The sequence below is a fragment of the Coccinella septempunctata genome, chromosome 3 (assembly GCF_907165205.1).
Source record: "Coccinella septempunctata chromosome 3, icCocSept1.1, whole genome shotgun sequence".
NCBI lineage: Eukaryota > Metazoa > Arthropoda > Insecta > Coleoptera > Coccinellidae > Coccinella > Coccinella septempunctata.
This window is the reverse complement of record NC_058191.1, coordinates 3,219,714-3,233,205: the sequence shown is the minus strand read 5'-3', so window position 1 is coordinate 3,233,205 and position 13,492 is coordinate 3,219,714. Positions and strand designations below refer to the sequence as shown.

General features: G+C 37.6%; 1 protein-coding gene across 3 annotated transcripts in view; it reads right to left on the bottom strand.

Annotated features, from left to right (window-relative positions):
* Positions 1-10,460: 10,460 nt before the first annotated feature.
* The window catches only part of LOC123309639 (outer dynein arm-docking complex subunit 4-like), a 69,182-nt gene continuing 66,150 nt past the window's right edge, over positions 10,461-13,492 (bottom strand). For all 3 annotated transcript variants that reach the window (XM_044892841.1, XM_044892842.1, XM_044892843.1), the window contains 2 exons: positions 11,246-11,455; positions 10,461-10,712 (listed from right to left, as the gene is read on the bottom strand). In XM_044892841.1, the coding sequence (XP_044748776.1) occupies positions 10,590-10,712; positions 11,246-11,455 (333 nt within the window). In that variant the 3' untranslated portion in view covers positions 10,461-10,589. The remainder of the gene's footprint in view (positions 10,713-11,245; positions 11,456-13,492) is intronic.

Sequence of the window (13,492 nt, the reverse complement as noted above, 5' to 3'; positions counted from 1 at the left end):
CTTGCACTCTTGTGGGTCTGTCTATTCTAGACTTGAAGTTACATTGTTCCATTACTCGTTGATAATTTTCCGAATTTACTTTGAATAGGTCTATATTCATATCACCTATGATGCCATGAATCTTTTCATTCTTCGTTTTGTATAAATATCTGCGTAGACAAGCTACGAATAGTGGAATGGATGTTTTGGGAGATCTATACACTACCGTTACTAGAAAACTTCTGTCACCTGACGATAGTCTGATTTCTACCGCCCTAGTCTCATGTATTTCTTCGAACCTGACAGAGTATTTCAGTTCTTCCCGTATGTAAACCACGACCCCATCATGCCTATTGTATCTCCCATCGCTATATATCCTAGGCTGATATGGTATCCCTTTATTTTTCGTTCTGTCTGAAATTGTATTTATTCATTCCCTGAGGAACGAGAAGTTGACCCAAATTCTAGGTTGGAACCCAAAGTGTAGAGCTATTCACCCACTCCGATGACCTTGAAGAGGACTTGGAAGAATTTCGAGAAACGAATAATTTCGCTAAAATCTACCTAGTTTTTCCTTATGGGAATTTACTTGTGTTTGCACTGGAAAATGTCCTGGATCCCGTGTTGCATATCTACTAGTTCATATGTTCATATCACCTGATAACCATCCAAAACGATTTCTTTTTTCATTATACAAGTTTATGTCAAACATATTAAGTCGAATCTTCCTGACAGTCGATCAAGAAATGCTCGTAACTGGTACGCATTTTTTTTTGAGACTCCTAATATTCATATGAAATACGGTGATGTAGGATTTCTCGTTTTTAAACAATACCCTATCGAGTTCCTTCTCATCGTGGAAGTCAATCGCGATCTTCGGTGCCATGTCTTATATACCTATATATACCTTTTAAATAAGCGGATTCCATGCTATCCGCAATTTTTTTCGTGGAGCGCATTTTAGCCGAGTTTTGGTATCCCATGATTTCTGCAATTTGTATGGAATGCATGGAATCCGCTTATTTAAAACGTATATATAGGTATATCAGACATGGCACCGAAGATCGCGATTGACTTCCACGATGAGAAGGAACTCGATAGGGTATTGTTTATAAACGAGAAATCCTACGTCACCATATATCATATGAATATTAGGAGTCTCAAAAAACATGCGGATCAGTTACTAGCTTTTCTAAATCGACTTTCGGGAAGGTTCGACTTGATATGTTTGACGGAAACTTTCATTATGAAAAGAGAAATCGTTTTGAATGGTTATCAGCCTATGGAATACAGCAATGGGAGATACAATGGGCATGATGGGGTCGCGGTTTACATACGGGAAGGACTGAAATACTCTGTTAGGATCGAAGAAATACATGAGACTAGGGCGATAGAAATCAGACTATCGTTAGGAGACGAAAGTTTCCTAGTAACGGTAGTGTATAGATCTCCCGGAACATCCAAAGCACTATTCGTAGCTTGTCTGAGAACATATTTACACAAAACAAAGAATGAAAAGTTTCATACCATCATAGGTGATATAAATATAGATCTATTAAAAGTAATTTCGAAAAATTATCAAGGTGTAATGGAACAATATAACTTTAATTCTAGAATAGACAGACCAACAAGAGTGCAAGGAATGTCCAAAACTTGTATCGATCATATATTCTTAAAAGCTGGAAAATTGGAAGGAGCATGCATTTCAGGTATATATGATTTGTCCATAACAGATCACAAAAGTACTATTTTGGCCATTCCAAAAGAAATGATTGAAGATGGACAGGAACATTCTTGAATACTTGAATATATTTTTTTTTTCTTTTGGGCTTCATCTTAGTTCAACGTAAGAATTTGGAGGAGGTATACTAATTAGTGCCTGACCAAACTCTCACTTTCCTGTTCGTTGAACCAAAATGAAGCCCAAAGGAAAAAATATATTCAACTATTCAAGGATGTTCCTGTCCATCTTCAATCATTTCTTTTGGAATGGCCAAAATAGTACTTTTGTGATCTGTTATGGACGTATCATATATACCTGAAACGCATGCACCATCCAATTTTCCAGCTTTCAGGAATATATGATCGATACAAGTTTTGGACTTTCCTTGCACTCTTGTGGGTCTGTCTATTCTAGACTTGAAGTTACATTGTTCCATTACTCGTTGATAATTTTCCGAATTTACTTTGAATAGGTCTATATTCATATCACCTATGATGCCATGAATCTTTTCATTCTTCGTTTTGTATAAATATCTGCGTAGACAAGCTACGAATAGTGGAATGGATGTTTTGGGAGATCTATACACTACCGTTACTAGAAAACTTCTGTCACCTGACGATAGTCTGATTTCTACCGCCCTAGTCTCATGTATTTCTTCGAACCTGACAGAGTATTTCAGTTCTTCCCGTATGTAAACCACGACCCCATCATGCCTATTGTATCTCCCATCGCTATATATCCTAGGCTGATATGGTATCCCTTTATTTTTCGTTCTGTCTGAAATTGTATTTATTCATTCCCTGAGGAACGAGAAGTTGACCCAAATTCTAGGTTGGAACCCAAAGTGTAGAGCTATTCACCCACTCCGATGACCTTGAAGAGGACTTGGAAGAATTTCGAGAAACGAATAATTTCGCTAAAATCTACCTAGTTTTTCCTTATGGGAATTTACTTGTGTTTGCACTGGAAAATGTCCTGGATCCCGTGTTGCATATCTACTAGTTCATATGTTCATATCACCTGATAACCATCCAAAACGATTTCTTTTTTCATTATACAAGTTTATGTCAAACATATTAAGTCGAATCTTCCTGACAGTCGATCAAGAAATGCTCGTAACTGATACGCATTTTTTTTGAGACTCCTAATATTCATATGAAATACGGTGATGTAGGATTTCTCGTTTTTAAACAATACCCTATCGAGTTCCTTCTCATCGTGGAAGTCAATCGCGATCTTCGGTGCCATGTCTTGAATAAGCGGATTCCATGCTATCCGCAATTTTTTTCGTGGAGCGCATTTTAGCCGAGTTTTGGTATCCCATGATTTCTGCAATTTGTATGGAATGCATGGAATCCGCTTATTTAAAAGGTATATATAGGTATATCAGACATGGCACCGAAGATAGCGATTGACTTCCACGATGAGAAGGAACTCGAAAGGGTATTGTTTAAAAACGAGAAATCCTACGTCACCATATATCATATGAATATTAGGAGTCTCAAAAAACATGCGGATCAGTTACGAGCTTTTCTAAATCGACTTTCGGGAAGGTTCGACTTGATATGTTTGACGGAAACTTTCATTATGAAAAGAGAAATCGTTTTGAAAGGTTATCAGCCTATGGAATACAGCAATGGGAGATACAATGGGCATGATGGGGTCGCGGTTTACATACGGGAAGGACTGAAATACTCTGTTAGGATCGAAGAAATACATGAGACTAGGGCGATAGAAATCAGACTATCGTTAGGAGACGAAAGTTTCCTAGTAACGGTAGTGTATAGATCTCCCGGAACATCCAAAGCACTATTCGTAGCTTGTCTGAGAACATATTTACACAAAACAAAGAATGAAAAGTTTCATACCATCATAGGTGATATAAATATAGATCTATTTAAAGTAATTTCGAAAAATTATCAACGTGTAATGGAACAATATAACTTTAATTCTAGAATAGACAGACCAACAAGAGTGCAAGGAATGTCCAAAACTTGTATCGATCATATATTCTTAAAAGCTGGAAAATTGGAAGGGGCATGCATTTCAGGTATATATGATTTGTCCATAACAGATCACAAAAGTACTATTTTGGCCATTCCAAAAGAAATGATTGAAGATGGACAGGAACATTCTTGAATACTTGAATATATTTTTTTTTTCTTTTGGGCTTCATCTTAGTTCAACGTAAGAATTTGGAGGAGGTATACTAATTAGTGCCTGACCAAACTCTCACTTTCCTGTTCGTTGAACCAAAATGAAGCCCAAAGGAAAAAATATATTCAACTATTCAAGGATGTTCCTGTCCATCTTCAATCATTTCTTTTGGAATGGCCAAAATAGTACTTTTGTGATCTGTTATGGACGTATCATATATACCTGAAACGCATGCACCATCCAATTTTCCAGCTTTCAGGAATATATGATCGATACAAGTTTTGGACTTTCCTTGCACTCTTGTGGGTCTGTCTATTCTAGACTTGAAGTTACATTGTTCCATTACTCGTTGATAATTTTCCGAATTTACTTTGAATAGGTCTATATTCATATCACCTATGATGCCATGAATCTTTTCATTCTTCGTTTTGTATAAATATCTGCGTAGACAAGCTACGAATAGTGGAATGGATGTTTTGGGAGATCTATACACTACCGTTACTAGAAAACTTCTGTCACCTGACGATAGTCTGATTTCTACCGCCCTAGTCTCATGTATTTCTTCGAACCTGACAGAGTATTTCAGTTCTTCCCGTATGTAAACCACGACCCCATCATGCCTATTGTATCTCCCATCGCTATATATCCTAGGCTGATATGGTATCCCTTTATTTTTCGTTCTGTCTGAAATTGTATTTATTCATTCCCTGAGGAACGAGAAGTTGACCCAAATTCTAGGTTGGAACCCAAAGTGTAGAGCTATTCACCCACTCCGATGATCTGAAGAGGACTTGGAAGAATTTCGAGAAACGAATAATTTCGCTAAAATCTACCTAGTTTTTCCTTATGGGAATTTACTTGTGTTTGCACTGGAAAATGTCCTGGATCCCGTGTTGCATTTCTACTAGCAGGATAGCCGAGGAATATCCCAATCATATACTTGTACCGACGGTACACTTTGGGGTATAAAAGGGACGTACCTAGGATATTCCTGTGTTGTTAGGGTATAACGTGACGAATATTAGTTGGAAATTAACAGACATATTTTAAATGTGAGATAGACACAGAAGGATGAAGAAATAATTCATCTTATTTCAGTGTTTTCAACATTATATTTTTTTCACAATTTCAATAATAATTCACTTCGGCCATAAAAAGAATTTCTGTTTTTGTACTCCTGTCGATGAAGATAACAGAAATCCGGAAAAACGGACAGTATAAGGTGAATGCACTTTTTGGGACAGCTCAAAAACTACATATGTGATTCTCTTTTTTAGGACCGCTTATAGTGCTTATTCTGCATTCTGCAAGTATGCCGAAGCATACTTTATCACGATATGAAAGCGTCAGAGAGGTTTTAAGCAGAACACAGTCACAGAGAGGCGTGCAACATGCAAAGAATGACAACCATCAACACTCGCCGGTGTGGGCTTGAATTTGGCATGTTCTCACATTTGTAGAGTCCCACAATTACATCTCGGAGGAAAGAGAGCGAGCAGACTTTGCTCTGATTCGTAGATCTACGCTCTGATTGGACGGTATTGACGTAACAGATGGAAAAGATGCGATTCTGGAACGAGGCAATTGCGCGTTGAATGCACGTCTGTCTGTGGTCGATTTTTTTCACGAATGGACTTCTACACCAGTGCAGTAAGCAATATGATGCATACTTCAAATCAAGCAGCTGTAAGTCAATTGAGAACTGTTCATCCAAGAAAATTGTTGTATGCAGGAAGCATCCCTTGCATGAAGGGCCTATTAAGGGAAAATTACTACTTTTATACGTTCATTCAAAGATTCTCAATTGCTACTAATATATTCAGAAATGCGGAGGAGGATTTCGATCTGGGAATCGAGTAACTGTAAAATTGTTGTTTGGAATGTCAAAGTTGTATGTGAGTGTTTTGCTCATTCATTAATCAATTTGTATATTGTGTCATAAAGAGACATCATAAAGAAATTATAAAGAAACTATACCGACAGGCTAACATAAAGGTATTGTATACCTCAGTGAAGTTTTTTTTTTTAATTTGGGTCTGAAAATTCTGTGAATAATATGTAAGTACCTGAAATGTGTATGCTGTGATGGTATATTGAATATTGGTTCATAATTATTTCTGATATGAATTGTACAAATTCAACTAAGTTCATTAATTCTAAACAACGTATTGAATTTTTTTTAATTTGGGTCTGAAAATTCTGTAAATAATATGTGAGTAACTGAAATGTGTATGCTGTGATGGTATATTGAATATTTGTTCATAATTATTTCTGATATGAATTGTACAAATTCAACTAAGTTCATTAATTCAAAACAACGTATTGAACAGACATAACAGATTTGACGTATAGCAGATCACCATATACCTACTTTTGTGTCCTAGTCGAAGCTCTATTCGTTGTCAATAATTTCAAATATCTGTAAATTTACTGTAAATTTCAAATGAAAAAATATAGCACATTCGACAGCGTGTTTTATTGTGAATTGATTCCGAACAATGTTCAGATGAAAACTAACATTCTGATCACAAAACAAAACCATACTTTTGTTTTGTCGCTCAGGATATTTGTTTTTGGTCTGAACAAAGTCGATATTAAAATTCAATTCAAGAAATATAATTCGAATTTCAGGCCCCTCAATTATAAAATGGAAAACAGTTATTACAGTTTTTCTGTATTGACAGTACGTTTTTAGCGCCATCTCATTGTCGAATGTGTTTTCACTAACCAAAATGTAGTCGGTTTTTAGTACTTGAGATATGAGGGCGTTTTCTATTTTTCTACTCTATAATCTTTGGAAAGGATGTATGTTCGTTTTTCAATATAACGCCATTGCCTACTTAGAACAATTGAGACAGTTGATTCGGATATCATTGACGCATTAATTTTCAGTACAAATAGATAGAACGCCACTGCTTTAGTGTAGCGCTAGACAGAGAAACATCGAATGTGTGTACTACTAAACATTCATTTGTAGCACTGAATGTCCATTCCATGTATCTATGTTCTAAGATTGCCTTAGGGTCGCGCTAGACATCGACATCATTCAACCTACCTGAAATGGTTCGAAATTTCACTATTTTCTTCATAAAACATGGCGTCTGCCAGGCATTTAGCAACGGCCAAAACGTCTGCCCAAAAACATTTATATTCTCAATTGTGTTCCGAAGTAAATGCAACAAAAACAAATCTTCCTGAAATGAGTGCAATTTTTTTTTCACTTATAAAGGGGCGCTGATCACTAGAGAACCCAACGTCTCCCAGCTGACAGAGGTGCCGTTTTCTGTTCGGGTGACTCCAAGGAATCATAATATATCAGCTAATCAGCTTTCCTAAAATTCATGCTCGTAAATGTTGCTAGTTCTTAGTGGGAGCGCCCACCAAAGTAGCGTAGCACATGACAAAGGCGATTTATAATTTTCAGATATCTGAGTGAAGTTTCAGATATTATTTTGCATCGACTTTGTCATGTATATGCCATGTCAGTGTTAAGCTACTTTGGTGGGCGCTCTCCCTTTGACTAGCAGAAATGTCGACTCGCCCGATTTAAGCGCGTGTCGAGATATTATAATGAATCCCAGTTTTGTGAGAAAATTGGAATTCATTTTAGTACATTCCTTTCATTTCACATTTCCGCCTTTGAAAATATTCTCTTTTTTTTCTTGCATGCCGTTGAAGATTTTGACGTTTTTCTGATATTGATGTGCGATAGACCGGAGCTGGCGACGTTTTTCACTCTTGTCGCATACTGGAATTTTCAGATTTTTAACATGTGGGGGGATTTGCCTATAAAAGCAGATTTTCCCCCGCGCCTCTTTTACTTTTTAGCCTCTTTTGTCACTTGACTCTCTTTTCTCTTATCTCTGCGATTGTGTGCCCGACGAGCCGATCAGCGAATTTAGAATAAATTTTGTGTTACGAAGGTAGTGTTCTTAGAAGTAAATTTTTATTTTTCGTTTTTTTTTCCGCGAATGCCTTGAATAAAAGAGGTAGGGCCCCGTCTGTACCGTTCAGTTTCTTTATTAGACCTACTCCGGTTATTTCTTTGATACTGCTGTACTGTATCGCTTTCTGGTATCTTTTATCGTACTTTACCCTGTTTCGCGAGTCTGACTTTTCTCTTCGCTATCAGTCATGGTGCGTAAGCCCTTGGGGTAGTGAAGAGACAGTCCCGTCAACCCCCCTGTTCGCGTTCAGCGTCATAAGTCCTTGGGGTAGAGAATAGGAGATACCGCTCGTCGTCAGTGAAATCCCGTAGTTGCGCGAAAAATAGACTTTGTCTTTGCTATCAGTCATGGAGTGTAGCCCTTGGGGTAGTGAATAAAGGTCTCGAGAAGATCCGCCCTGGTTGTGTTTCTTTCAGTTCTGGAGAAATACAATTAATTACATCCCGATACCGTATAGCAAGTCATTTCACTTCGCGAGGTCATCCTTAGAATCCATTTCGTCAGTTCTGGTTGGCGCATTTTATTGAACAACCTTTGATTTTCACTGTACCCGGTATAAACTTTATAAAGTGCTCGTGATCGGATCGAATTTCCCGAATGTATGTTTGCTGATCGATTAGCTCATATTTCATACCTACACATATTTCCGTTGTTTATATAAAATCAGTTTCCGAAGGTGTGAATAAACTGGTACATAATTTGATTTTGACTACTTCGTTATCGCTACCACTCTAGATAACAGCGAACTCTGTCTCCGACTAGCAGCTACTCTGGTAGGTTTGCTATTCTTCCTAGTGAAAAGAATAGCTGGCGCTCGAGATAAGTTTTCTCCGAGGAAACCACGTTACAGTATATGCAAGGCCTGAAGGCGGCTGCTCAATTGCCCGGCGGCGAGAACGGGAAAAAAGAAATGATACTAATATTTTAAATAGATATGGTCAACCAATTCGGTTAACGAAAACGAGACGATGCCCGAGAACGAAATAGTTGTGCAGATTATATTTTTTTCTGTTCTTTTTCCCGGGCAATTGTTCTGCCCCTCTATCTCACACGTAACACGTTTCAACCACGAAACTGTGATACAATTGTGTCAGATACAATTGCCCCCGTTGCCTACCCCTGGAACCACCGCTACTTCGGGTTTCATGTTGAAGGAATTATTCATGATATTAGTATTGAAATGAAACTTAAAAATCAGTCGATTGAAGATATCGATTGAAATTCATTCTGGCAGGATTCTGCATTTCCTGAAACTTTTTAGGGTTTTCACTCCCAATCTCTGGAACAAAATCAATTAAAAAAATTGAAATAAACGATTTGCCCCTGCGTAAATTCTTGCACCAATTTGTCAGGAGCAAATCAAATAGAAAAAATTGTTGCCTGACAATGAACTGAAAATAAAGAACTTCACAGTATAAACCCTAAAAAGTTTAGGTCGATTGAAGCCGATCTTGAAGGATCTTTTCCGGGAAACTGTCTATCTCCTTCATTTCATTAATTTCTACATGCGTTGAAGCAAATATTGTTAGGTAGGTATCAATGAAGCAAATTCCAGAGGAAATTTTAAAAATTCCCGCTCGATCCCTAAGCAAGGTATCATTGAAAAAAATTAACCAGCATTTTGACTAGATTTGGCATTATCAGGAGTGGATATTAAATACTTCGCATTCAAAAAATTTATGAAAGACGTCTCGTGAGCAGCACTATACATGAACTCAGAGGATCTACAGATAATGTTGGACACCTATAAACATATATACGAAGCTTTAGGCCTTAGACTCAATATCGACAAAACTAAAATCCTGGTAATTCCCCCAGAAAGCCTTCAAACACATATCAGCCTGGAGAATGAAACCCTAGAACAGGTCGAGCAGTTTAAATACTTGGGAAGCTTCATAAATACTTGGGCTAATCTGGACACGAAAATACACAACCGTATCAATTCGGCATCACGGTCATTCTGGAAGCTAAAGGTCAGAGTGTTTCAAAATCACGACCTCAATCTGAAGACCAAGACAGCTGTTTACAAAGCAGTGGTCCTCTAAACGCTACTTCACGGAAGTGAAAGCTGGACGCCCTACAGGCGACATATTAAACAGCTTGAACAAACGCAACAACGTCATCTAAGACAGATAATGCACATCAGATGGTTCCACAAAGTTTCGAATGCAGAAGTCTTGCAACGCGCGAGTTGTACAACAATTGAGACTCAAGTAACGAGGGCCCGACTCAGATGGAGCGGCCGCACATTCTGCGGATGCAAGACTCCCCAAAATAGCTCTGTATGGCGAATTGACAGAGGGTGCCCGGAAACCAGGAGGCCAGTATAAGCGTTTCAAGGATATACTACATGAATGCCTAAAATCAGTTAATGCCAATCATAACTGGGAACAACTAGCGTTAGACAGGTCACAGTGGAGGTCTATGGTACACAGTTATAATGGAGACTTGAGAAGAATACAGCGGCAGCGAGATCAGGTTGGTGACTATCCATGCCCGGAGTGTGGAAGGATCTGTAGGTCACGGTTGGGTCCAACAGCCACAGGAGGGCACACAGTCGCAATTAGCCCTGAAAAATTCTGTTCGCGCTTTTTTTTCCTCTTTTGGTCTTTTTGTAGATTCATTCCCGGTAACGGGATACAGCAATGAATGAGTGAACCAATAGATACAGTGTTATTGATATCTCTTTATAATCACGTGTATATATCACAGTATTAAACTTAATATAATACAGTATCATATATAAATATATAAAAAGTGTATAACAATAAAAAAAAGTTTTTCTAAAAATCCATTCCAAGATTTTGCGATCGACCGAGATAACCAAATATCAGGTGTTCTGCTTCCACTCCTCTGGCCTTACTCACAGTTTTCTTCTTTTTTCTCTCTTCTTTCGACCTTTCTATCTGCAAAATGACGAAAAATTTCTTTGTTATCGTCTAATGTAACGGAAGAATGACATATTGCGCGTCAGAGTTGTGCCAAAGCATTGTGAGTGCTTGTGGAACCACTTGAAGCTTGCGCCGTATTGAATAGCTTAGTATTCGATAATAGTTGGGGAACCAACGATACTAGATCGGGATTAACTCGAACGTCGTGGAGACCTAGTTCGGAAGATTGGATGGTAGAAAGGAAAAAAGTCTAAAATGTATGCATTTTTAGAAATGGGGAAAGCTGGGTAACACTAACTAACATACCATGTACGCGCGCCGAATCTTCATACCGGATTCGAGGTATCAGATCTGTTAGTAAGTAGAGCGAAATCCTAGATTTTTCACAGATTTGATCTGGCTCGTGTTATTTCAGGCAAGCTAAGAGATCTAGTCGTAGTACCGGCAATTTGATTCGCCACGTATCAGATATTATCCGATTGTGTATTCTTGTATTTGATCAGCAATATGACTTCATTCTATCTCGTGTCAGTTTTTACACTACTTACAACGTCATACTCGTCTGTGTCCACGAATCCTGGAATAATCGGAAGTCTCCTATCGGGAGGTTTGACGTTCATCTGGCCGAAGAGCAGAATTGCCTCCCTTTTTTCCCTCTCAAATGGACGCAGAAGTTGAATGATTGTTTCTTGACGTTTATGGAATATTTCTTCCACCTTCGCTTTCTCGAATTTCCATTCGTTAATCACTCCCAGGCACTGAGAATGAACAAGAGCAGTTATTATAGAACTTCATATCAATATAACCATCAGTACCAAACTGACAAACACAGATGCAAGGGACGCGAGAGTTGGAGCGAGAGCATAAGATTATGAGCAAATGTATTCCCTTTGTCTACTACACATGGTGTCCAGGCGGAGCCATGAAGAAGCTACTCTTTAATATTTGAATCTGAAGAAAATGTATATAAGTCGCATCTACCGTTGGGTAAACTGTAGCACAGTTTGAATAAACGGATTCTATTGAAAGATTGACCAAAATGTGTGCAATCGAAAATTTCGAATGATACATGAATATTTTGATTGCAACTGTAAAATATCCCTCATCTGTCGGTTGGATTCCTGATGCACCCGTACTTCCTGTCGAAGCAGACGGTGTTCCTCTGCATTCCCCGTGTACTTCCCAGCAGTACCGCCTTCTGCATGACTATAATATGTTTTCGTCCAACTGAAGTTTCCTCAAGTTCTCTGGTAGTTTCTTTGGTATCAAGCCTGTAGATGAAATGACAATAGGGATGGTTCTATACGTAGTTTGAATTATAACGACCTATTTTCTTCAATATATGTTGAGTTTTTAATGGGTTTAAGGTCTGAAGATGACAAAAACCAATTTATTTAGTTGCCGACAGTTTCGATAACTTTTATTATCATCATCAGGGCTCTGAAATGAGATGTACAAATCATTGAAAATCTTGACATCATCTACACAGATATTCCAAAAAAACACATTTACACTGATTTAAATGCACAAAGGTAAAAGTACACTGAACAAGTACAAGATAACGAAAAAACAACCAGTAGGTAATTGGAAATTCAAGGGTCCATCTTTCTGTATGTGGTACTTACTGCTAAGTTTTTGGTTTTCCAAGTCTAATCATTAAAATATTAGGAAATGAACAGCAATAACACAACATGGAACCTATGTTTACAAATTCACAAATGACAAGTCTGATATGCAAGAACGTCTACATGTGGTAAGAGAAATCTAGAAACGTTTCGCCGAAGGACAAACATCGAATATTTCCTTTTCTTCTTTTCTTCTCTTCCTTCTTTTTTTTTATTGATAAAGAGTACTAGGTTATACCTTTAATACGGTCTAACAAGTTGAAATATGCCGAATTCAAATTTTCTATATCTGATCTTTTGTTCAGAGTGTTCTCCTCATTACGTATGGCAATCATTTCATGCAAAAGCCGCTTTTTTTTGAGCCTTGGGGCGCAGTTCAATTTACCTTTTAGAAAAAATAATATTCCACTACAACAACTTATTATAGATGTGGAATATATTTTAGCACATTATACAGACGAGAGCGTCACTGTGGAGAGGAGAAATAACATAATTCATGCAATTACGAATTTCGTCAAATCAGGATTTGATGATCGTACTGATAATGATAGGTTCCTCTCTAAAATTGAGAATGAATCTAAAAATTTTTTAAAACAACATAAAGAAGTTCTGATTACAAAGGCGGATAAGGGGAACACAACTGTCGTTTTATGCAAACAAAAATATGATTCTGACACAAAAAACATGTTAAACGATCCAAAGACCAAAGTGACCCTACAAAGGTGGTACAAAATAAATTGAATAAAACCATCACCATATTATACAAGCTTGGCCATATTGATCAAGGTACTCTCAAGTATTTGAAATGTGAGAATGGTGTTTCTCCATGTTTATTTTCTTCCTAAAGTACACAAAGAGAATTGTCCTTTCAGACCGATTGTCAGTTGTGTAGGCAGTCCATTGTACAACTTAAGCAAATACCTCTCAAAATTGCTAGACCACATTTTCGAAAAGGATTATAAATACGTCCGAAATTCTTTTGAGCTTGTTAGAGAGCTGGAAAATGTAGAAATACCTGACGGATATATCTTGATATCTCTCGACATTGTCTCTTTGTTTATTAATGTCCCTATAGAACTAGCAGTCAAAATTATAGAGAGGGATTGGACAAAGATAGAACCTCATACAAAAATAACATTAACTGAATTCATAACACTTTTTCATCTATGT